The sequence below is a fragment of the Bubalus kerabau genome, chromosome 3 (genome assembly GCF_029407905.1).
Source record: "Bubalus kerabau isolate K-KA32 ecotype Philippines breed swamp buffalo chromosome 3, PCC_UOA_SB_1v2, whole genome shotgun sequence".
Taxonomy (NCBI): Eukaryota; Metazoa; Chordata; class Mammalia; order Artiodactyla; family Bovidae; genus Bubalus; species Bubalus kerabau.
In genome coordinates, this window is record NC_073626.1 from 85,416,477 (window position 1) to 85,441,698 (window position 25,222).

At 36.7% G+C, this 25,222-nt stretch overlaps 1 protein-coding gene across 2 annotated transcripts in view; it reads left to right on the top strand.

Annotated features, from left to right (window-relative positions):
- Positions 1-21,171, top strand: part of GRB14 (growth factor receptor bound protein 14) — a 129,366-nt gene extending 108,195 nt beyond the window's left edge. For both annotated transcript variants that reach the window (XM_055572398.1, XM_055572397.1), the window contains 8 exons: positions 3,449-3,559; positions 3,751-3,846; positions 10,003-10,083; positions 16,455-16,571; positions 16,663-16,735; positions 16,878-16,965; positions 19,188-19,281; positions 20,580-21,171. In XM_055572398.1, coding sequence (XP_055428373.1) covers positions 3,449-3,559; positions 3,751-3,846; positions 10,003-10,083; positions 16,455-16,571; positions 16,663-16,735; positions 16,878-16,965; positions 19,188-19,281; positions 20,580-20,726 — 807 coding nt within the window. In that variant the 3' untranslated portion in view covers positions 20,727-21,171. The remainder of the gene's footprint in view (positions 1-3,448; positions 3,560-3,750; positions 3,847-10,002; positions 10,084-16,454; positions 16,572-16,662; positions 16,736-16,877; positions 16,966-19,187; positions 19,282-20,579) is intronic.
- Positions 21,172-25,222: the final 4,051 nt, after the last annotated feature.

Consider the following 25,222-nt stretch of genomic DNA (forward strand, 5'->3'; position numbering starts at 1 on the left):
TCAAGGTCACCATCTTAGAAGAAAGATTATGATCTTAGTTCAAGATATATTGCATTGATGATGAAGCATCAAATGGAAATGCCCAGAACACAGCTAATGATGGAGACTAGATATTTGGGCAGTGGTCCTAACAGGAGTTACAGAGTTGCAAAGAAGTAATGATACCATATTTTCCCCAACTTTTCTTGCATGGTTTCCTGGCTTCCCTGATACACAGTTTTTCTTTGTTGCTATTCACACGCTTGTGCAGGAAGACTTGCAGGTGTTTGTGTGTGTATGTGTGTTTATTTAAGGTTTAAGTGGTAGAATATTTCATGGAATAGAGCTCTACTTAGTAACCCATTCCTTCACAGAAATCTTTTATGTTTATTTATAAGTATATATAGTTTGACTACTAGTATTCTGAGCCACCAGGGAAGCCCCATTCTATCTTATAGATGCATTTAACTTTTCTTGAGGATTTAAACCTAGTTCTCAAATTTTTATATTGTCGATAATGTTAGGATGAATAATTACCCATTTTTGTAATTAAGATTTTAGATTTTTCCTTAACCTTTGTAATGAACTTTCTCTTTTCCCAGTGTTTCTAATGTATGAAGTGATATATGAAGTTAGTTTTAAACAAATGTCTGTTGGATCACCTTTTTACTTTTAACATGGGAGAAAAGTAGATTCTAAATCCAGTGACCGTGTTTCTTTTACTGTCTTTCCAGTGATTCTTCACTGGAAGATATGATAGTATCTCCTCAGTTCCTGAATTCTTTAATTGGTTTCTTATGAACATCCACTGCCCATTATCTTTTTCTTTCACCCGGCTCCTTTCTTTTTCTACTGATTACATAATAAGACAGCTCTTATTCCATCTGTTGGAGCCATGCTCTTATCCTTGCCATGGTCCCCCCTTGGCTGGGTGGCATTACAAGTATCAAACCTCTATCCTCAGGTCATACTTTAGCTCTCCTCAGCATGGTGTCTGACTTTGCTGGGCATCATACATAACAGCCTTCTTTCTGTTGTTTATTAGCTAAGTTGTGTCCAACTCTTAAACAAGGAAATGGCAACCCACTCCAGTATTCTTGCCTGGAGAATGGACAGAGGGGCCTGGGGGTTGGGGGTGCTGTAGTCCATGGGGTCACAAAGAGTTGGACACAACTGAAGTAACTTAGCACATAGCATGCACATCCAACTCTTTGAGACCCCATGAACTGTAGCCCACCAGGCTCCTCTGACTATGGGATTTCCCAGGCAAGAATACTGAAGTGGGTTGCCATTTCCTCCTCCAGGGGATCTTCCCAACCCAGGGATTGAACCTGCATCTCCTGCATTGCAGCAGATTCTTTACCTCTGAACCACCAAGGAAGCCCAGTCTTCTCTCTAGCCTGTGCTTAATAAGCATGTGTTCTGTAGTTTATACATGAAAATGATTTTACCTTCTCCCTCAAAAAAGGAATTCCATATATTAGATAACCCCAAGGATTATGACCTTGATACAAATCATGTAGGTTGTCTAAAGTCTAATGTGGCATACCTGCCTGGTAAAGTGACCATTTCCTTCCCTTTTTCTATGAGAAGGGTCTTATTTATTTTACTTTGTGAAGATGTAGGCTGCACGGGAGTTGGATAAACACTTTTGCAAGCCTTGGAGGAATAGCTGTGACTTACATTTACAGAGAAATATCTAAGTACCCTGCTGTCCACCTCCCCCCTATGTACACGTGTGCATGCATAGCTTTGCTAACCATGCCAGCTCAGCCTGCAGTCTAATAGTGTTGTAAACCTTGATATGTCTGCACTTCAGTTCAGTTCAGTTGCTCAGTCATGTCCAACTCTTTGCTACCCCATGGGCTTCAACACGCCAGGCCTCCCTATCCATCACCAACTCCTAAAGTTTACTTATACTCATGTCCATTGAGTCAGTGATGCCATCCAAACTAGTGGAACAAAACTCAGGAGAAGCAGCTGATCATGCCTCTTATGGCCTTCCAGTATTTCTTGAGTTGCCTTTTTCTCACATCCAAAGGACTCAGCTACATTGACTTCTACAGTATCAGTGGGCAGGAATGGTTTTATTCCATCTTCATAGAAATCAGACATTTTTATGAGCAAAGTTTCTATCAAGGAATAAAGTTTTAAAGGCCATGCCAGTGAGAGTACATTTCTCTCTCCTCCTCCTCCCTTCTCCCAGGACCCTAGATTGGGTCTCTAACAATTTTCTTTTCTGCTTCATTCTTCCATGGAGTTGGGAACTATATTCATTCATTGGGTTAAAGTGCCTAAAGAACAGTGACACGTAGAGAAACAGTTGCATACAACAGAAACTCTTGATGGGATAGCCAGCCTACTGTCCAATGACTGAATGTTTTTGGATTTGGATTTGAATGGGTTGCTCAAATTGCTGAATGTTCTGCTTTGTCTTTTTGTTTTAAGAGTACTACTGCTTCTCAAATTTCAGTGCATACAATCACTTGAGTTCTTGTTAAACTATAGATTTTGGTTTTGAATCAGCAGATCTGGGGTGGGCCCTGAGATTTTCCATTTTTAATAAATTCCCAGGTGCTGATGGTACTGCTGGTCTGAGACTGCTAGTAGCAAGATTTTAAAGAACAAATGCATTTTACTCAGTTTTGATTATACATTCAACCCCAGAATTAAGCATTTCTCCAAGTTATTAACCTATCACAGAAGAGTATGACCCAGATTTCCCATGACCAACTCTAAATCTCATGGCTTTCCCAGAGAAAAAATAGCCCTTCATGATTCCATTTTGCCTTGAAAATCACACACATTCCATTGCTAGGTAATTTCCCTGCATTTATCTGTACAGGTTCCCTTGCTTTTGTTAAAGAAGGGAGTCATGCTGCCTCTTTCATTGCTTGCTGTGGTGTGTGAGGCAGTACACAAACATGAGGAATGATCGTTTCTCAATGCAGCAGGGATCTTCATCCGTTTCTTTTTTCTATTTTTTCTTTTACTGCTGCAGAAGCTTAAACCACCCTTCTTCCCTTTGAGGAACTACCATTATTTGAAACCCATATAAAGAAAACATTTTCAAAAGCTGTTCTTTGCTGTCTTTCTTCTTTCCCTCAGATTCCTTGAAGTGATGGTTAAAGCGAGTCATTTTACCTGTGGCGGATTCATTTCGATATTTGGCAAAACCAATACAATAGTGTAAAGTTTAAAAATAAAATAAAATTAAAAAAAAAAAATATGGAGATATATTTTTTGGTATATTGGAAGTTAAATTGTAAACAGGTCGCCTCTTCTTAAATTATCTCATATCCAGCTCCTGGTTATCTAAGGATATGGTGACTTAGTTTTCCTCTCTTGTTTCTATGGTATTATTTGAGATAATGTTTACCAAGGTATAAATTACATAATATAATAGAAATACAAAAGATAGTGTAAAATATATGTACCCCTTTCAACACACGCATGTTATTTTTTTAAGGAACCACGGCATTTGCAGTTTTTCAGCGAATTTGGCAATAGTGATATTTATGTGTCACTGGCAGGCAAAAAAAAACACGGAGCACCGACTAACTATGGATTCTGCTTTAAGGTACAGGCTTAATATTTTGCTAGATGAATAAAGCAAGCCTCAGCCTTTTAGGTAAGCTTGAGTTTCTTTTAATTTCTTTTAAAAAGAGACAGCTTTCTCTTATATATAGGAGAATTTTAGTGGCTTTTATTTCAACAGGTGTTACCTTCAAGATATGCATTAACGATAAACAATGTGCTGTGGCCTTCTAGCCTAACAAAGCGGGAGGGCCCCGAGACCTGAAAATGCTCTGTGCAGAAGAAGAGCAGAGTAGGACGTGCTGGGTGACCGCGATTAGATTGCTTAAGGTAATCTCGCTGCTGGCGTGAATTTCTATTAAATGCTGGGAGTACCATCAAAGTTTGAAAATGGCTGTATTTCAAAACTCAGAAGACTCACTCTGAATTCGTGTGGTTTTGTGAGGAAAAAGAAAAATAACCACTACCATATTTATGTATTTTATTTTGTATCTAAAAGATAAACATTTCCAGAGTAGAGTGGAATAACCTAATGCATTTATCTTGTATGTGTGGAGTCTTCCATTTTTAGAAATGTTCTGATTTTTGTTTTTTGGTAAGACTGTTACATATATAGTCAGTAAAACTGACTGAAATTTCCCCTGTCCCTTACTTAGTCTGCATTTTAAAAACATTGTCATCAATTCGAAGTAAAGTGTATTTTAAAATGTGCCCACCTGGATATGTTTAATGTGTTGTTTTGTTTTATTTAAGTATTGTGTGAATTGCTTTTTAGTTTAATGCAAATTATTTTAAAAATTTTACTATAGCTGTATTATTCAAATATTCACCTTTGTGCTAAGTAAGAATTCTAGCTTCCATAAGCAAAATTTATTGGCAAACATTTTGACAAGGAGTAAGAATGTTCTGAAATTAGGTAAGGAAGAGAGACACAGATGATACCTTCCTGGATATATAGAAAGCACATGTATTTTCAAAACTTGTATGCTAGTAAATTTAGCACAATTTTAAATTTATACTTATAAAACATCACCCATTTCATTTTCAGAAGGGCAGAATAATCAGGATCAGAATTAGTAGTTGTCATACCAGGCTTGGAGCAAAGTCTTATGTTCTGTCCTTTTCCTTTTTTTTTTAATTGAGGTGAAATACATGTAACATAAAATTAACCAAATTAACTCTTTTTAATATGACCAAATTAGGGGCATTGAGTACATTCAGAATATGGTGCAACTGCCACCTCTGTCTAGTTCCTAAACATTTTCTTCACTCAAAATGAAGCTCTGTGCCCAGTAAGCAGTTACTCTCAGCTTCTGGCAACCATGTTTTGCCTCTATGGATTTACCAATTTGGGTATTTCACAGAAATAAAAGTGCCCGGCTATCTCAGTCAGTAGAGCATGCGACTCTTAATCTCAGAGTCATGGGTTCAGGCCCCACGTTGGGCGGCACATGTTTTGTGCATCCCCAGTAGCTCAGTCAGTATAGAATCTGCCTGCAGTGCAGGAGACCTGGGTTTGATCCCTGGGTCGGGAAGATCCCTGGAGAAGGAAATGGCAACCCACTCCAATATTCTTGCCTGAAGAATCCCAGGTACAGAGGAGCCTGGGGGGCTACAGTCCATGGAATCACAAAGAACTGGACATGACTTAGCAACTAAACCACCATACAAACAAAATCATACAATATGTGACATTTTGGATCTGGCTTCTTCACTTAGCATAATTTGTGTTTCATCCATGTTGTAGCAGCTTATATCTGTACTTTGTTCTTTTTATGGCTGAGTAATATTCCATAGTATGTGTATTGTTTAACATACACATATATGTTAAGGAAACAATTTGTTTATGTATTTATCCATTGATGGGTATTTGGATTGTTTCTACCTTTTACTGTTGTGAATAGTGCTGTTTTGAACATGTCTATACACATATTTATTTGAGTAACATTTTTATTTTTATATATATATGTATATACCTAAAAGTGGATTTGCTGGGCACATGGTAATTCTATCTTTAACTTTTTGATTAATTGCCAAAATGTTTTCCTCAGAGGCTAAACCACTTTATATTCCCACCAGGAATGTATAAGAATTCTAACTTCTCCATACCTCATGAACACATATTATTTTCCATTATTTTTTTAAAAATAGTCATCCTAGTAGGTGTCAAGTGGTAGGAAGCAAGTGTTTAAAAGTAATGTAAAGCTTTTGGATTAACTGTGAAATTTTCTTCCTTTTGTGTTATGACAGAAAGGTAAGTATTTCTTTTATTAGAAATTTCTTTGTTTCTCAAATAGTCTATTGCCAAAATGGCTGTCATGATTTTTATTTCAGCAAATCTTATAATTATTAATTCTTTGAAACCCTCATGATAAGTAGTCACTAATCATTTCTATGTTGCTCTCATTGTCATAAAATGTAAAACAAACAAACAAAATGAAAAAGAGAGAAGTACTTTAGAGTGTCTTGGAAATCAACCAGTCAAGGCAGCAGTAACTTGGTAACCAGAGACATGCATTGGAATCACAGGAGGTGCTTTCTGAGGCTCCATGTGCCCAGCTGCATCCTCAGGGATCCTGAGTTAGTGATTAAGTTCCAAGTGTCTGCCTGATTAAGAACCACTGACTTCATCCAGTCCCCTCCTTTCACAGATAAAGAAGCTGGCACTATTTGGAAGACTTTATTCCATCACAGTTATGGTAGAGAAAATATCTTAAGGTCTCTGATTTTCTCTCCCCTTCCATCAGAACTTTGGAAGTCTAGCTAGGCTGATTGAGGAGATACCTTCCAACATTGTATAGCAAGACTTTCTCCCTTCTCATGGGCTCAAATTCAAATACCCAACACAGAAGCAGGTGGTAAACCCACTTCCTTTAAAAGTCCTTCAGTGACTCTAACATGCCATTGATTTTATTAGGATGCTCCATTATTTTTATGTAACTAGAAAGATTAGAATTATGGCAATAAAATTATGATGTGAGGTTTTACATCACTTATAATTTTTATTTTCATTTGAGTATTTAGATTTATTTAGGCCTGTAGTCCTGCTTCTCATCATTTTTGTTGAAGTTATCAATTTTGTGTATGTACACACACACATATATATATGAAATAAATTAGGTAAGGTATTCACGAAACTTCTTCATATTCTAAATCTGACTTTTCTGAATCATTTTCATCTCAGAGTCATGGATACTTATATTTTTCACAGATTATCCAGCTCTGTGCCTTCAAGAGCTTTGGGGAGGCAGATGAGTGCTCTGCCATGGTTTGTGAGGTTCTTTCTAGCCGCTGGCAATCCCTTTGCAAGGTTTGATGCTAATGACTTTTTAATCCCATCAATTTCAGGCAATGGCAAGTTGCTTGGTCCACAGTGAATATAAGATGCCATAGGTTATAATACAGATTGTTAGTCTAAAAACAGATGTCTGTCTGAGAAATGGTGAAATATACTGAAAGCTTTGTTCTTTTTATATCCAGAATGCTCAGTTTCTGGAAGATTGTGCCTTCTTACTGTTTGACTCTTCTCAGTCTCTTTCAAGTCCCAGATGCCCAGTTTAAAGAGGCTGTGTTGTATCAGTTTTCTATAACTGCTGTAACACATTACTACCATCATAGTGGCTTAAAACACAAAATTATTATCCTTCACCTCTGTCATTCAGACATCTGAAATGGGTCTATTGGCCTAAAAAGGTGTCAACAGGGCTCCATTCTCTTTGGGAGGCTTTAAGGGAGGATCTGTTTTCTTGCCCTTTCCAGCCTTTAGAGACTGCTCATGACACCTTCCTCCATCCTTAAAGGCAGCAATATCCTGCTGAGTTCTTTCCATGCTCCCTTTTTTCTGATTCTCTCTTCTGGCTCTGGATAAGGACCCTTGTGATTACACTGGATCTACCAGGATCATCTAAGACAATCATGTCATTCCAAAGTCAGCTGATCAACACCCTTAATCGTATCTGCAACCTTATTTCCCCTTTGCCAGCTAGCCTAGCAACCCACTCAAGTATTCTTGCTTGGAGAATTCCATAGACAGAAAAGCCTGGTGGGGTACAGTCCATGGGGTCGCAAAGAGTCCGACACGACTGAGCAACTTAATACCCACACAGTTAGCCTGATGTATTATATTCACAGGTTCCAGGATGTGGACATATATGGCCCATTATTCTGCTACCACATCCATGTTCCCTGTTTGTTTCAATTATGGCAAAGCTTTTCCAGATGAGGTTGGAAATACAGGCCAGCATTAGTGAAATCCTTTAGCATGGAACCAATGAGAAACCACCATGTTTCAAACATGGTGTTTGAAACCATGGAATCAAACAGGAAAGTGATATGATCTGTTTTACATTTAAAAATAATCAGTTACAGGAAGCCTGGGCATGCCAGCACAGACACATTAGGGACTGTCTAATAGGGGACTGGCAGCTTGTTGTCAGTGAGGCGCTGATTTGATCCCCATGGCTGGTGCAGCTGGGCTCACCTGGGGTTAGTGGTAGCTTTTGATCATCTCCTTTGGTTGTCTATTGTGTTATTTCCACAGTTTATCAGCAAGGAGTAGTGGAAGACTAGTCTATGTTATGTTGGCTCAACCAGAAGTACCCTTCTTGTTATATACTGTTTATTAGGTATAGTCTCCTCCAAGAATTTTGGCCTCTTGCTTTATTTTCCTTTCTTTTTCATATATACATGTAAACTCTTCATGTAGCAACAAACAGAAATATTCCCATTCTCTTTGAAGAAATTCCATTTCCATATAGAATCAGAAAAAAATTAGAGACTTAGAAAAGGGGAGATTTGTTCATGTAGACTGTCCCAGGTACATGGTGTCTTTTTCCCCTTTCCTTCAGTTAGAACTCTTTAACATATTTTGGTGCCTTAACCTCCATGGGACAGGGAAGTATTAAGGTGATCCATGCCCTACCTCTTGATCAGAGTTAACTGCCTACTAAAGACTTTCAGCAGCACAGAAGCAACTTCCTAAAGCCAGGGGTATTGGGGACAGAACATCTTTGAAGGAAACAGTTTTATTAGTAGATGACAGACTTTTCACTTCAGGTGAATAAAAGGTGTCCAGGCAGCATGTACTTGCGAAAGTGTTGGTTGGAGTCTATTATATATTCTTCCAAATGAACTTGACTAGAAATTAAGCTCTTCTTTCTTCTTAAAGTCATTGTATGCTTAGAGTTGATTTAAAATAAATTTCATTAGATCCTATTAATGTCAATCAAACCTTAAATTAAAAAATAACTTTTAGAAGTTGGGAAATAATTGGATAAAGAAGTCAACAGAGAGAATTTTAAATGACTCTGGGTTTGTAGTCATATTAAAAGCAAAATCTTGAAAACAGTGACTTCCCTCGCCCCCCTCTGACTTTCTGCCTAATTACCAAATATATCCCCATTGCTGGAATTGCTTTCAAGAAAATAGTTTTTAGTAGAGAAATAGCTCTGTTGGAATGTTTAAATGGAATTCATCCTAAGGCTAATATTGTTTTCCATGGTCTTTTCATATAGGACCTACTTTTAAGTTCATAATGGCTCCATGAAATGGAGAGAATTATAGAGGGTAGCAGAAAAAAAGACAAGCCTATCTGTTCCATTGGTTTCTTCCTTCCTTTTTTTTTTTTTTTTTAAGGGACTAACTTAAATCTAAGGGGGTTATCTTCCAGTTTCAGATGGGGGCTCCTGCAAGATGTTTGTTTGGCCATGGCAGTTGACATTCTTAGTGTTTCTCAAACTAATAATCCAATTATAATCCAGACCCACTTTCTTATCGTAGCCTGGCAGTCTGGTTCTTATGATGCTACCTCATGAAAGTAAAGACTGTGTAGTTATCTACTGCTCTTTACATTGTATGCCATGACCCTTTGTCTGAAATCAGCCTGATGCCCCACCATTTTGATTCCCAGAATTTAACGTCAAAAATTAAACAATGGCCTAAGAGTGTTGTTACTAGAGGATGGTACAGTGCCAGGAATCTTCAAAATAGGATCAAGTTTATGGATTACAAAAGACAGTGTAATTCATCAATCAGTCATTGAAGAGTTATGGTAAATTTGTCATTGAAGAGTTATGGTAAATTTTACCCAGTTCTGCTTAGGATGTGTGTCAGATTCTCAGAGTCTTTGTACCATAAACTCAGGAATACTTTCCAAGTGAGCTATCTTATCACTAGGTGATATACCACTCCACATAGTTTTGGTGCTATTGACACTAAGAATAATGAGTAGGAATGTCAATTCTAGATCTTTGTATTGTGAGCTAGAACTTAAGTGTGGGTCCCAATAAAAACCACTCTTTTAAACTGTCCTATTTAGAACGTAAAATTTTATCTTTAAAATTTTTGGTTGCTTTACTTATTTATTTTAATGAAAGCTTGTAATTTTCGTTTTTTTAATTGATGTATAATGAATGAAAGTATTTATTTTCATAAGTTACATATGTGGTAAAAGTGGTGGCACTGTGTTTTTATTTATTTATTCTGCAGTATGGCATGCAGCTGTACCAGAATTACATGCATCCATATCAAGGCAGAAGTGGCTACAGTTCTCAGAGTATATCTCCCATGGTAAGGACCAAGTTTTTGAACCTACATTTTATTTTATATTTACATTACATTAATTTGCAATCACGTTACATTATAAATGTACATTACAATACATTTCCTTTTTTTTTGGTCAAGTAAAGTAACTTTTGGACAGCTTCTTACCATGTTATATTAAACTATTTACTTTTGGATCTTATATGAGTGCAGCCTATGTGATAAAATCAAATAGTGGGGCATACATTAAGTAATCACTTAAAATAATGTTTTATGTTAAAGAAAAATTTTAAATATTTGAAAGAATTATGAGAGTCATTGTATGTCATTACATTGAGGATTAGATTTTAAAAAGATATTTATAGAACACTGTCCTCGAGAGTGTAGATATTTCTTAATTATTGATTTGATTGTAGGTTTATTTATTTAAATATTAATTCTGGGATTATCATAGCCTGTGACTTCTTTTGCATTCTGATTTTCTAACAATAATATTTTTAAAGTTTCAGGTCCTTGAAAAACATACCGCTCTCCAGGAAACCCAAAAGATGCAAGCCAAAATATTGGTTGTGCATTACATTAAGACTAGCACCGCTTCACAAGTTTATCCTAAATGGCACTTGGATATTTATACACAGATACATCTTTCCCCGTCTTTGGGACCTAATTTTAATTTCCTGTGCATTAACAAGAAATTTATTTTTGAACTTAAAGTTTATGTTCTGCTGTTTTTGCTTGTGCTCTTTACTGTTGGGTATATTGGAAATTTGGACGTATGAGTTTGTATGACCAATCGGCTAACATGCTGCATTTACACCTAGGTTAAAACATGCTTTTCATGGCTGTGACCAAGGGAGGTGCATTTTCGCACATGGTAACATAGCAGATAAAACACTCAGTTCTAGGAATGAGGCATGAAATAATGTCGATTATGTATCCTGATAGACTAATATGGAAAAAGAATTCCAATTCTGTAGTTATGGTGCTTTAAGTTAAGGAAGAGTAACTTTTCATTTTTATATCTATTACTTTTTAGCTCTAAAATAAGGAAGTAAGGAATGTAATGAATTTTTATAAAAGCAGTAGCTTTAAGGTGAGAATTTTTATAATTTGTCAGCTTACCCTAATCTTTTAATTCATGTATATATGAATAATGAATTTTATTATCTTAATCCTTTTCTAAATCCTTCTAAATTTCTTTCAGAGTCTAAAGTTATTAGGATGAGCATGTTAATAGCAGCCATGATTTGGAGGCAATTATTATTTAGTATCCTCTTAATCATAGGGGAAAAATGCTATAAAATAAGTCCTTTCCAGTCTCATCATTGTCATTAATATACAAGTATAGTATTTTTCTTTCTTCTTTCCATTGAAACTGATCCTACTGTTGATCAGTAAATCTATGACAGTTCAGTTAACGTAGCTTTATTTGTTCAACACCTTGTATAAGAAAAGACACTCCTTGAGTCTTGAATTTGCCTGTAAACAGGAGTTCAAGGACAAGAGGTTTGAATCTCTGTGATGAGGACAAGGACCTAGTCCTGTATGGCAGTTGACATGATCAGACAAAATGGCATCTCTACTCTTCTTAATTTTCACGAAAGAAACACAAAAGATTGGGGAGGCATTTGTGTTTACTTTGATATGTATACAGAATCCCAGGATAGTTTCTAGATGAGAGAATCAGTGACCTCACCTGCCTCTGTGGGTTTTCATCAAGGCAGCACGTTCAAGCAACAGCAGGAAAAACTTTGCCTACTTTAGTTATAGTTTTAAGGGACAATGTTGTCTTCTTCTCCAGGGATTCATTTTGAGAAGGGAAATGAGAAAAAAATTATCATACCATAATGAACATCTTAACTATATACAGCACACAGTAGCTACCCCATCAGGCTTTGGAAGGAGAATCATCAGCAAATATTTCAAGAAGCAGATATTTGGTCTATTTTTAGGACAAAAAACAGAATTCATTTAAAGGAACATCTATTAGTTAGACCCTGGCCAGAATGAGGGGATGGGAGAAGCAAATCAACTGAAGTTCTTATGTATTGTTTCTCATATTTGACCTTGAGCTAGACATTCCAAATTGCATTTTCTTCCCTATACCTCCCATCCCGTGGTACAGAAAAGAGCCTTAGATAGGGCCTGCCACTGTTTTTACCAAGAGTGTGACTTTGGTTGAGTCACTGCTGTCCTGCAGTATAAAATAAGGGAGGGTGGTTGTGTGATCTGTAGAAATGATTACACCTCTGATGTCCTGTGGCTCTGTATGACACTGATGAGAAGTGAGTGTCAGACACTATCTGAGGAAATTCTGTGCCCTCTTACTGTGGCCTGCACTGCATGTTTATGTGAAAGTCACTTGCTCAGTCGTGTCTGACTCTTTGCAATCCCACGGACTGTAATGCACCAGGCTTGTCTGTCCATTGAATTCTCCAGGCAAGAATACCGGAGTAGGTTGCCATTCCCTTCTCTAGGGGATCTTTCTGACCCAGGGATTGAACCTGGGTCTCCTACATTGCAGGCAGATTCTTTACCATCTGAGCCACCAGGGAAGCCCTGGAGTGGCAGAGACAGTAGTTAACTAGTTGCTGCTTAGCTAAGATGCCTGAAAAACATTTCATGCCCCAGCCTCACTCAAAAGTGTTTAGATCTGATATCAAGGTTGATCTGGATAATGGAGGGTTTACTCAGGCTCCTTCTTTCTTAAAGAGAGGCATGCTATTAAAATCATGGACTTTTATTTTTTGGGCTTGTCCTGTTTATCCACCCCATGGAAGAGCTAGGAAAAGGGACAAATAGTTGAGAAATACACTGATTCTGAATGTTAACAATGTTGCTTTCCTATGTGAAAGAAATTGAGCTGAAAATGACCTTTTGGTTCAAGTCAGATTTTGCTTCACTTCCATTTCTTTGTCCACCAAAGGTAAACTATTAATTTTTCATCTACCACCTGCCATTCAGTAGAAAACATTTGCTCTATTTCTGTGTGTTCCCCTAGCGTAGTTAATGTAGCAAATGAAAATACTTATTTGTATTGTATACTCCCTACTTAAGGTCAAGTAATTATGGAACATGGGATCTTGTTTTACATTTCAGCCTGTCATACTATAGGGGAAAAAATGAGAAGCGAATTAAGAACGACTGCTTATGTTTATTTTTCTTTCCTAACAGTATTTTTATGTTATCAGAGTCTTGTGATTACAGAGGCCATCTTGGCATGTGAAGGCAGAGATATTATAAGGATAAAGCTATCATTATGATTGAGATTAGTTACTCTGTGGCTTGGGCAGGTGGAAGCTTTTCATTAATGTTGGCAAAGCAAAAGTATATCCGACTGGTCCATGACCCAGCAGAGAAGATCATGGGGTGAGAAGGGCAAAGTAAGGTGTGACAGTAAATAGAGATTACAGAGACCGCATCTGTCTGGAAAGAGCAGCTGTCAGTTGCAAAAACTCCTGTAACAAATGAAAGATTGCATGCCGGATCTCCACAAATAAAGATGAACCATAATAAGATTGTGGACCACTACAGCAAGGTTTCGAGAGGAAACAATAAATGCTAACAAAGTGGGATGTGTAACGCAGAGATAAATAATCCCCCCATCCCATTTTTGTATGAACCAGGTTTTGTTTCAAGCAGACATTTGACTAGAGTCTGTTAGACCAAGCAGGATATGGAAGAAACCATGTGGAGAGAGAGGTGAAACGGCCTTAAGCCTGGAGTCTCCAGGTGTATGTTGGCTCATCCTTTACCATGAAAACTTTTTTTGTGTTGTGTGTGTGTGTGTATGTGTGCACGCACTCAAGTTGTGTTTGGTTCTTTGCAACCCCATGAACTGTAGCCCGTCAGGCTTCTCTGTCCATGGAATTTTCCAGGCAGGAATACCAAAGTGGGTTGCCATTTCCTTTGGGGGATCTTCCTGACCCAAGAATTGAACCGCATCTCTTTTGTCTCCTGGATTGGCAGGCAGATTCTTTAGCGCTGGCTCCATCTGGAAGCCCATTTTTTTGTGTTGTTCTTCTATTAATGACCAGTGGGGAAAGCCTATTAAACATTGCCCATGCTGGTTTATGGGCATCCTAGTTGGCACTATGGTAAAGAACTCACCTGCCAATGCAGGAGATTTAAGAGAAATAGATTTGATCCCTGGGTAGGGAAGATCCTCTGGGGGAGGAAATGGCAACCCACTCCAATATACTTGCCAGGAGAATCCCATGGACAGAGGAGCCTGGCGGACCATGATCTCACTTCAGTTCAGTTCAGTCACTCAGTCGTGTCCGACTCTTTGCGACCCATGGACATCACCAACTCCCGGAACTTACTCAAACTCATGTCAGTGGAGTCGGTGATACCATCCAACCATCTCATCCTCTGTTGTCCCCTTCTCCTCCCGCCTTCAGTCTTTCCCAGCATCAGGGTCTTTTCCAAAGAGTCAGTTCTTCCCATCAGGTAGCCAAAGTACTGGAGTTTCAGCTTTAGCATCAGTCCTTCCAATGAATATTCAAACTGATTTCCTTTAGGCGGGACTGGTTGGATCTCCTTGCAGTCCAAGGGACTCTCAAGAGTCTCCTCCAACACCACAGTTCAAAAGCATCAATTCTTTGCTGCTCAGCTTTCTTTATAGTCCAACTCGCACATCCACACATGACTACTGGAAAAACCAAAGCTTTTACTAGACAGACCTTTGTTGGAAAAGTAATGTCTCTGCTTTTTAATATGCTGTCTAGGTTCATCATAACTTTTCTTCCAAAGAGCAAGCATCTTTTAATTTCATGTCTACAGTCACATCTGCAGTGATTTTGGAGCCCCCCAAAATAAAGTCTGTCACTGTTTCCATTGTTTCCCTGTCTGTTTGCCATGAAGTGATGGGACCGGATGCCATGATCTTAGTTTTCTGAATGTTGAGCTTTAAGCCAACTTTTTCAGTCTCTTCTTTCACTTTCATCATGAGGCTCTTTAGTTCATCTTTGCTTTCTGCCATAAGAGTGGTGTCATCTGCCTATCTGAGGTTATTGATATTTCTCTCAGCAATCTTGATTCCAGCTTGTGCTTCTTCCAGCCCAGCGTTTCTCATGATGTCCTCTGCATATACGTTAAATAAGCAGGGTGACAATATACAGCCTTGATGTACTCCTTTTCTGATTATATACCAGTCTGTTGTTCCATGTCCAGTTCTAACTGTTGCTTCTTGACTGGCATAAAGATTTCTCAGGAGGCAGGTCAGGTGGTCTGGTATTCCTTTCTGTTTCAGAATTTTCCACAGTTTGTTGTGATCCACACAGTCAAAGGCTTTGGCATAGTCAATAAAGCAGAAATAGATGTTTTTCTGGAACTCACTCACTTTTTCGATATCCAACAGACTGTGACCTATAGGGTCAACAAAGAGTTGTACACAACTGAAGTGACTTAGCATGCATGCACATGCTGGTTTTGGATATTTTGTGTTTTGGAGAGATTTAATTCCTGTAAACCGAGTGACGCTTGTAATCGGAGAGTTTGACAAGTTTTTTTTTTTAGGATACATTATTTAAGATGACACATTTTAAAGAAAGATGGTTGTGAATTAGAGTCCTAAACAAAAAAAAAGTAAAATAAGATCCATGTTTTGGGTGTTTTATTTTCACAATCAGAGACTATGAATGAAAAAAGTAATTGGCAAAGATGACTTTCTTGTTTAAAATTATGTTTAAAGATGTCTTCCTTTTCTATTGGTTCTTTCATCATTCAGACTAAGTTTTGCGACTCTCATTTTGCCATGTTTATGCCCATAAGATGAAAAAACACTCACATACTAAATCATAGAAATTTTAATATTATGGAGTTATCTGAATTATTTCATTAAATTTCATTTTCTAAGTTAGAGGAAAGTTGATGTGATAAACTTTTAAAATACATGTTGTTGGTTTATTATAAAATATGAGTACTGTTTCTTTCTAAAGAAGTAATAATGTAAGTCAATCTGTTATAGCTTTAGTGTATCTTGAATCTTAATAAAAGCTGTTTTATAAGTAGGTAGATTTAACATTTAAATAACCATTGATGAATTTCAAAGCATAATAGAGAGATGAATTTGGAAGTGATGGATATTTTTAGCCATATGAAGGATTATTTTTTTGTAAATTGGTATTTTTCTGCTTAAATGAATAAAAAGAAACCGGGTTGCTTTAGGAGAAAGACTTACTTACCTTGAAAGCTCCTAATCTTTCTTAATTCAGTGACCTTAACAAATAACTGTGTAACTTACTTAAATTATTTTATAGCATCATTTCCTATCAATATGTATTGTTAACTTTTTAATTTCCTGCTAGTTACCTTTGGAACCATATCCTAAAATGGAGATATATTGTAACTTCAAAGGTATTTTCAAGGTAAAAAAAAAATGTGCTTTTTTCCAGAGAAGTATATCAGAGAATTCCCTGGTAGCAATGGACTTCTCAGGCCAGAAAACCAGAGTTATAGAAAATCCCACTGAAGCCCTTTCTGTTGCAGTTGAAGAAGGACTAGCTTGGAGGGTACAGATCAGCTTCATGTTCTTCAAAATATTTATGATTTGAATTTGTTTCACCCCGAAAGTTGAAATTTGTTTCCCACTTCCTTATGCAGAAAAAAGGATGTTTACGCCTGGGCAGTCACGGTAGCCCCACTGCGTCCTCACAGAGCTCTGCCACAAGCATGGGTATGTCTGCGCAGTCGCCGTGGCCAGCTGGGTGGGAAGGTTGCATTTAGATATACTCACTGAGGGGCCAGGGTCAAAGTACATGTCATTAGACTATGATCATTTCAAACAAATCTTGTATTACCCCACGTTATTTCTTCAGCTATCCACCGGTCCCAACCATGGTTTCACCACAAAATTTCTAGAGAGGAAGCTCAGCGATTGATTATTCAGCAAGGTCTAGTGGATGGGTAAGTTAGATTTTGAATAGCACTGATTTTTTATTTCTCTTATAATCAGTAATCACCTACTCAACAGAGAGAGTTTTGATTTCGGCTCAATAAAACAAAAGTGACTTTGTGCTGTAAGGATGGTTGCCACTGAATCCTAGCAATACCTAGACAATACCTGTTACATAGTGGTTGCATAGTCTTTGTCCATGAAGAAGATAGCTGAATGGGATTCTCTGGTCTTAAACAGTGATGGTTAATATTTTCCAATTCTGTGCATCTCAGATATTAATCGATGGGGGAAAAACTGCACACGTTTTGGTGTGTCAACATTTTGATTTGAATTGATTAGTACAATGGCAAAGTATTGTTTGTGTCATGACAAAACCGCATCTTACAAAACCATGAACCACATTTTACATGTTACACATTTTTTTAAGTTTGATAGAGGGTGTGTTAAAGTAAAACATAAAAGTAAAGCAAAAAGCTGTTTCTTATGTACTTAGACTATTTCATGTTTTTCTGTTTACATCCCATTTCTTTCCTCTAAATTTTAACAGTTTCAAGTAATATAAACCTATGAAAATAGTACTTTTTGACTCTTCTCATGTTATCTTTTAGTGGGATACCATAGAAGACACAGGAGAAGCAGAAAATTTACTATGCAAGATTTATGTTCTAAAGAATTTTATTCTTCTCAAATTAGTCAATGTTACAGATACTTCCTATAATATAATATTAGCTGAATTTGATTCCTAAATGCAGTACAAATTAAGGACGTTGTATTGAGGTTGGGATGGGAAATAAAACCAGCATCAATTTAAACAAGTGGTAATGGAATCTTATATCTTCAAGGGTTGGATTAAAATGATGGCAAGATTTCAAGGTGATTTAATACAGACATTTAGACAAAAATGCGTTTTCATGTAGAGGATTATTAATAGCAAGTCAGCATTTCAGTAGGCTCTAAATAAGAAAAGATTTCAATACACTCTGCATGGAACTAGATCTTTTTAGATTAAATCTGAACAATCAGCAGAATTACCATCTGATAAGACCAATAAAAGAAATAAACCACAAAGGATTGTCAAAATATTTTGGAGGATTATAACTTTCCTTATTTCTGAGCCCAGTTTTTTTAATTGAATGACATAACTGCCTAAAGAATGCCATATCGTTATGTTTTACGTTTTTTAATTAAAAACTTGTTTTTGGTATTCCTTTTGGAAAGATGAGATGCTCTCGGGCAGTCCACTAGATGGTAGTGTTGATCCACTCAGGAATCAGGAACGGGCCAGGCTTAGAGCTTGACTGACCAGGGAAACTCCCTTCTGTCCCATCTCCCAGAGATGGAATGGCAGAATCACACAGCACAGATGAAATGGATAACCTTGTCAGACATCTGCGATGGCTCACATTGGGCTGTCTCTTGCCTCAGGTACAGTGAGAGGAGTTATTGGAGTCACCAGTGGGGACTCTTCGCCCAGTCTGTTTGCCAGCAATTAATACAAAGATGGTGATGCACTGAGTTGCCAGTTAATAAGAATCCACGCCTGACCACATTTTTCTTAGGCCATTAGGACACGTCTTGTTTTTCTAGCCTGTTATAGAGACTTTATGCTACCTTTTTCAAGGCTGAAGTAAATGTTGTTTGGATGTTTCTTTTACTAAAAATATTTTGTTCAAACATTTAATAAATGATTTCAGGATTGATTTTTAGAATATATTCACTTCTCAGTTTCAGTTGTATGTAGTAGTAGGAACCAGAATCCAAAAAAAAAAAAAAAAGGATCCAGTATAGAAGAGTGGGTTTAAAATTTTGTAATTCTAAAAAGTTTCTTTCTGCAGGACTTTACATGATCCAGAAGTAACAATATGCTAATGATTCATTCTCTGTATCAAAGAGTTGCATATGATTACCCAACTTCCCAACGGAAAAAGGACTTGGCAATAATTGTTGATACCAGCATAGCTTTATATTGGTTATTGTGAGCAAAAAAATCTGACAAATGACTGTCATTTATACTATTAAAATTAAATTAATTCCAATGGTAGTTTTATAGTATTAGAGTATATCATACCATATTGCTTACCATGTTGGATAATCCCATCATTGAATACACAGTAAAAGGAAAACTCCAGCTACATTTAGTAATATACTTCCTGGATTTGGTGTAGGCTATATTTCTATGAAATCCATGAATAAATATAGAAAAACATTGAAATTCCTTCTCTCTCTTTAGAGTTTTCTTGGTACGGGATAGTCAGAGTAACCCCAAAACTTTTGTACTGTCAATGAGTCATGGACAAAAAATAAAGCACTTTCAAATTATACCAGTAAGTATTTGTGATTTCTTATTCGTGTATTAGAGATGATCTTAATGCACAAGCTTTTGGAGACTTTAGTTTTCTTTGGTTCTTTTATTAAATATAATATGGGAGCTTGTGCTTTGACTAGAGTTAAGTATGGCAGAAATGGTTTTATGAGTCTGAATTAATATAAGAAATACAGGAATTGTAAAAATTAAATTTCCCTTTTCTCATGAAATATGATTTGGTAATATTGTATAGACCCCATGCCACTTATTATTAAAAGGCCACTGAAAATTCTTTCTCCTGAAATCTACTAGTGGTTCTTTAAAAACCATTATTTTAAAGCCCATTCTCCTCTCTTGTTCCAAAAATGTTTTTTTGTAGTTTTGTTTATAATCATCATTATGGATATGTAAGCAGGTGTTGTAGCACTGGAGATCATTATTTAAACTATTCTGAACACCTTTTAAAAATGTAATTCTGCTTCCAGGTGGCACAGCTTGCTTTGAGATTTTGTTGTTGTTGTTATTGCTCCTGCTGCGTATGTGTGTGTGTATGTGCAAGCGTGCATGTATGTATGCATGTGGTCTGTGTATTAGAACCAGATAGTGTGGAACAGAGATCCAGTCTACTTTCAAGAAAGTAGTAACATGAAATTGCTAAGTTGCTAGTGTTTTCTTTTTTCACATGAACTCTTTTTGAAATTATCCAATCCATATGAAGTTTCTTCCTGACTGCATTTGATTATGTGAGTGACATCCCTGGCAAGTTATGAATTGCTTAATGTCCGAAGATCTCAATGCAAAGGGAAAAGAAAAAACCAAATCAACCTGTCATTCCATTAACATAATGTTTGACTGACTGCTCCAGAATCAATTTACTGATACAAATTCTGGTGGATGTTCATTTTTAAATACACAAAGTGAGGCTTTAGGTAGACAGCAATTAGAAGTGGAAATTATTTTCTGAGGGTAGGCATACTAAAATCTTTTGTTGACTCTTACACTAAATAGTGCAGATTTCTCACTGTGTACTGTATTGATTCAGACTGGTCCTACTATTCTAACTACGGACCGTTAAGAGAATTGAAGATACAGGAAGTAGAGCCACACTGCTTACCTTGGGATCAGATGATATTTCCTTTAAATGCAAGTAAAGTTACAAAAAAGAAGTGGATGTGCCAGAATCTTCTCTTCACTGTCCTTTAGTATTATAAATGTGTCAGTTTTGGCATTTAAAGATGCAGTGTGCAATAGAACATGATTGACTTTCTGAGTAGTTATTTCCCTTCTTACTGGTTTGTTGTTTTTTTCCTGTTTCAGGTGGAAGATGATGGTGAAATGTTCCACACCCTAGATGACGGACATACAAGATTTACAGATCTAATCCAGTTGGTAGAGTTCTATCAACTCAATAAGGGCGTTCTTCCTTGCAAGCTGAAACATTATTGTGCTAGGATTGCACTTTAGCCAAACCAGAAGTGACTTGTTAAACTGTTGAGGAAAAAGAACTCAAGAAAAAGACCATAAATAAGGTTGAAGGCATTGCCATGGTGAAAATAATCTATTTCACCTACAATTACAAAAAATAGTTTGTACGTTACAAATAATTCAAGATTTGGATTGACATTACCTTCATCATTTAAAAATTCATTAGTTAAAATTAAACCTCAGAAAAAAATGATTTGGTGTGTTCTTGTGTGATTTTACATTATTATAATATTTTCTTCAAATATGCATAATTTAGACATCTTTCTGTCCTTATTTACTACAGCAGCATTAGAATTCTCAACCACAAAATGTGAAAAAAATTTGAGGCTCAGAATGAATTATTTGTGGACTGAATTTCAATTATACTACTGTTTTTATAACTTAAGAAGTATGATAAAAATTTGAGTTATCAATTAAAAGAAGCTACCTGCAACCTGTTAATAAAACTAAAAAGTATTTTGAATTATATATTTTCTGAGTTTATTATAACCTTAAGATCAAATCATATTTTGAAATAACAGCTTAAAATTATTTTGAAATATATTGATTTTTCAGAATGACTTTTATTACATATTAAATTATTAATTATACCATAATATTTACACTGGTATTGTACCTATCAGTGACATTATTTATTGCATTTTTTTCATTTATTTAAGGATTGACTGTGACTATCTACCTGTTTTTAAGAAAATGATCAAAAAGTAAAAAAAAAAAAAAAAAAGATCAAAATGTAGAGGGGATTTAGATAATTTGCACATGCTTTCTCAAATTTATGACAGTGTAACATTTTCACCTTAATATTTCCCATTTGCCCTATGCTGTAACTTTCAGAAGGTTCTTTAGATCCTTATACAGCTAGATCATTAACCTGATCAAAATATTAAAATCAAAGATGTAAAAATCTATTAAGATTCAAATAGGTAAATCCATGCTATTCTCTTTTCATACCCACTTTTCAGTTTCTTAACTTGGCAACATCACTATGGAAGACAAAGGTTTCGGAAAGTTGTGACACCAGCCTCCATTATCACCTCCCTGAGACCATCTAGAGAGCTTTTGTTGGGATTCTCTCTCTATTTTTCCTACTTTTTGTGAGAAGGGTATTCAGTGTTCTAAAAAAGGATGAGAAGTTAAACAGCAAAAAAACATTAACATAATACAAAATGTTGCCCATCTGCTCTGATCCTTGTAAAACATTGTGGGAAAGTTAAGATTTTTTTTTTAAGAATAATATTTCAAAAATGCATACTTTAGTTTTAAATAAAAGCTATACATTTTTAGTAATAGAGCATCTGAAAATATTCACAAAATTCTAATAAAAGCTGTTACTAGAAAAGAATTATTGACAGAATTTAAAAGTACTCAATTTATTTTTAGCCAGTTCAAGCCTAATTCTTAAAACACGAAAACTTAGACCACAAATCTGATGTTATCGAAGATTGATCTGCCCACACATATATACCTATGGCTGATTCATGTTGATATTTGGCAGAAACCAATAAAATTCTGTAAAGCAATTATTCTTCAATTAAAAAATAAATAAAAATCTTAAGAACACCAAAAAAAGAGATAGATCTGGTGTCTTACAAAGGCTTGGATGACACACAGGATCTCTAAATAGAAGAGCAAGAGGTAAACACACTTGACCCTTTCAACCTTGTAGGATATCTTGGATTATTTCTGATTTATAAAAATGCTTTGTTTTGAATTGATATGCATTTTCTTGTTTTGCAGTAGGGTCAAACTGACAGTATCAGAATGTCCTGTTTTAAATGCTAGACTCATAAATTGATCAACATGTGCTTGTCTTTGCTATTGTGTCTCTAACTTCATTCATTATCTAAATTTATTACTGTGGAGCCCAGATTTTATACAGAATTGCTCACTTTGATCTTAAAGCATGAGCCAAGAAAAATTATTGAGGAAAGGTTGACATTATCCTTTCTGATTCTTTCTGATAAAGAATTTTGAGCAGGTATTAATTAGTATATATACCTTATAGGAAATTAAATCTGAGAGTGTCAGATCCATCCAGAGTTGGTACAGTATTTAAATGAATTTCCAAGAAAAATGCAAATTACATTTGGATTATTTTTCATTTTGGTTTAGCCAAATTCTGCTTGTTGTTCAGCTGATAAATCATGTCCGACTCTTTGTGACCCAGTGGACTGCAGCACTCCAGGCTTCCCTGTCCTTTACCATCTCCTGGAGCTGGCTCAAACTCATGTCCAGTAAGTCAGGGATGTCATCCAACCATCTCATCCTCTGTTGTCCCCTTCTCCTCCTGCCTTCAGTCTTTCCCAGCATCAGGGTCTTTCCCAAAGAGTCAGTTCTTAACATCAAGTGGCCAAAGTATGGGAGTCTCAGCTTTAGCATCAGTCCTCCCAATGACTATTGAGGGTTGATTTCCTTAGGACTGACTGATTAGATCTCCTTGCTGCTATCGCACCACTTTTGGATTAGGATTAGGACAGATTAGCTGTGTTTTCTTCTTTTTTTGCTTTTCATATGTTAGAGTTAGTATACAGTCCTAGACAGAAAGAAAAAAAAAAAAAAGCAGATCTGGTACATCACATTGTTCTGTTTCATTTTTTTTTTGTATGGAAGAATTATTTATTTTGAAACATTCAGGAGACCTAGTCAGACAAGATAAAAATTACTAGGAGTGTTTAGTAATTCAGAATAATTATTTCACATATATAATGGTATACCATCTGACTGATATATCAGTTGGAGATTTTTGTCTTAGCTCTATTTTAGGGTAGTCAACTTCAGTTAAGCAAGAGAATTCCAGAAAAACATCAGCTTCATTGACTATGCTAAAACCTTTGTGTGGATCACAACAAACTGTGGAAAATTCTTAAAGAGACGGGAATACCAGTCAACATTACCTGCCTCCTGAGAAAACTGTATGCAGGTCAAGAAGCAATAGAACTGGACATGGGACAACAGACTGGTTCAAAATCAGGAAAGGAGTATGTCAAGGCTGTATATTGTCACCCTGCTTATTTAACTTATACACAGAGTACATCATGTGAAATACTGGGCTGGATGAAGCACAAGCTGGAATCAAGATTGCCAGGAGAAATATCAATAACCTCAGATATGCAGATGACACCACCCTTATGGCAGAAAGCAAAGAGGAACTAAAGAGTCTCTTGGTAAAGGTGAAAGAGGAGAGTGGAAAAGTTGGCTTAAAACTCAACATTCAGAAAACTAAGATCATGGCATCGAGTCCCATCAGTTCAGTTCAGTTCAGTCGCTCAGTCGTGTCTAACTCTGCGACCCCAGGTACTGCAGCACATCAGGCCTCCCTGTCCATCACCATCTCCTGGAGCTTAAACTCATGTCCACTGAGTTGATGATGCCATACAATCATCTCATCCTCTGTCGTCGTCTTCTCCTCCTGTCTTCAATCTTTCCCAACATCAAGTCTTTTCAAATGAATCAGCTCTTCGCATCAGGTGGCCAAAGTATTGGAGTATCAGCTTCGCCATCAGTCCTTCCAACAAATATTCAGGACTGATTCCCTTTAGGATGGATGGTTGGATCTCCTTGCAGTCCAATGGACTCTCAAGGGTCTGTTCCAAAGCATCATTTCTTTGGCTCTCAGCTTTCTTTATAGTCCAACTCTCACATCTGTACATGACCACTGGAAAAACCATAGCCTTGATTAGACAGACCTTTGTTGGCAAAGTAATGTCTTTGCTTTTTAATGTGCTGTCTAGGTTGGTCATAACTGTCCTTCCAAGGAGTAAGCGTCTTTTAATTTCATGGCTGCAGTCACCATCTGCAGTGATTTCGGAGCCCCCAAAAATAAAGTCTGACACTGTTTCCCCATCTATTTGTCATGAAGTGATGAGACCGGATGCCATGATCTTAGTATTCTGAATGTTGAGTTTTAAGCCAACTTTTCCACTCTCCTCTTTCATTATCATCAAGAGGCTCTTTAGTTCTTCTTCACTTTCTGCCATAAGGGTGGTGTCATCGGCATATCTGAGGTTATTGATATTTCTCCCAGCAATCTTGATTCCAGCTTGTGCTTCATCCAGCCCAGCATTTTCCATGATATACTCTGCATATAAGTTAAATAAACAGGGTGATAATATACAGCCTTGATGTACTCCTTTTCCTATTTGGAACCAGTCTGTTGTTCCATGTCCTGTTCTAACTGTTGCTTCCTGACCTGCATACAGATTTCTCAGGTGGTCTGGTACTCCTATCTCTCAAAATTTTCTATGGTTTATTGCGATCCACACAGTCAAAGGCTTTGGCATAGTCAATAAAGCAGAAATCGATGTTTTTCTGGAGCTCTCTTCTCTTCAGTGATCCAGTGGATGTTGGCAATTTGATCTCTGGTTCCTCTGCCTTTTCTAAAACCAGCTTGAACATCTGGAAGTTCACAGTTCACATATTGCTAAAGCCTGGCTTGGAGGATTTTGAGCATTACTTTACTAGTGTGTGAGATGAGT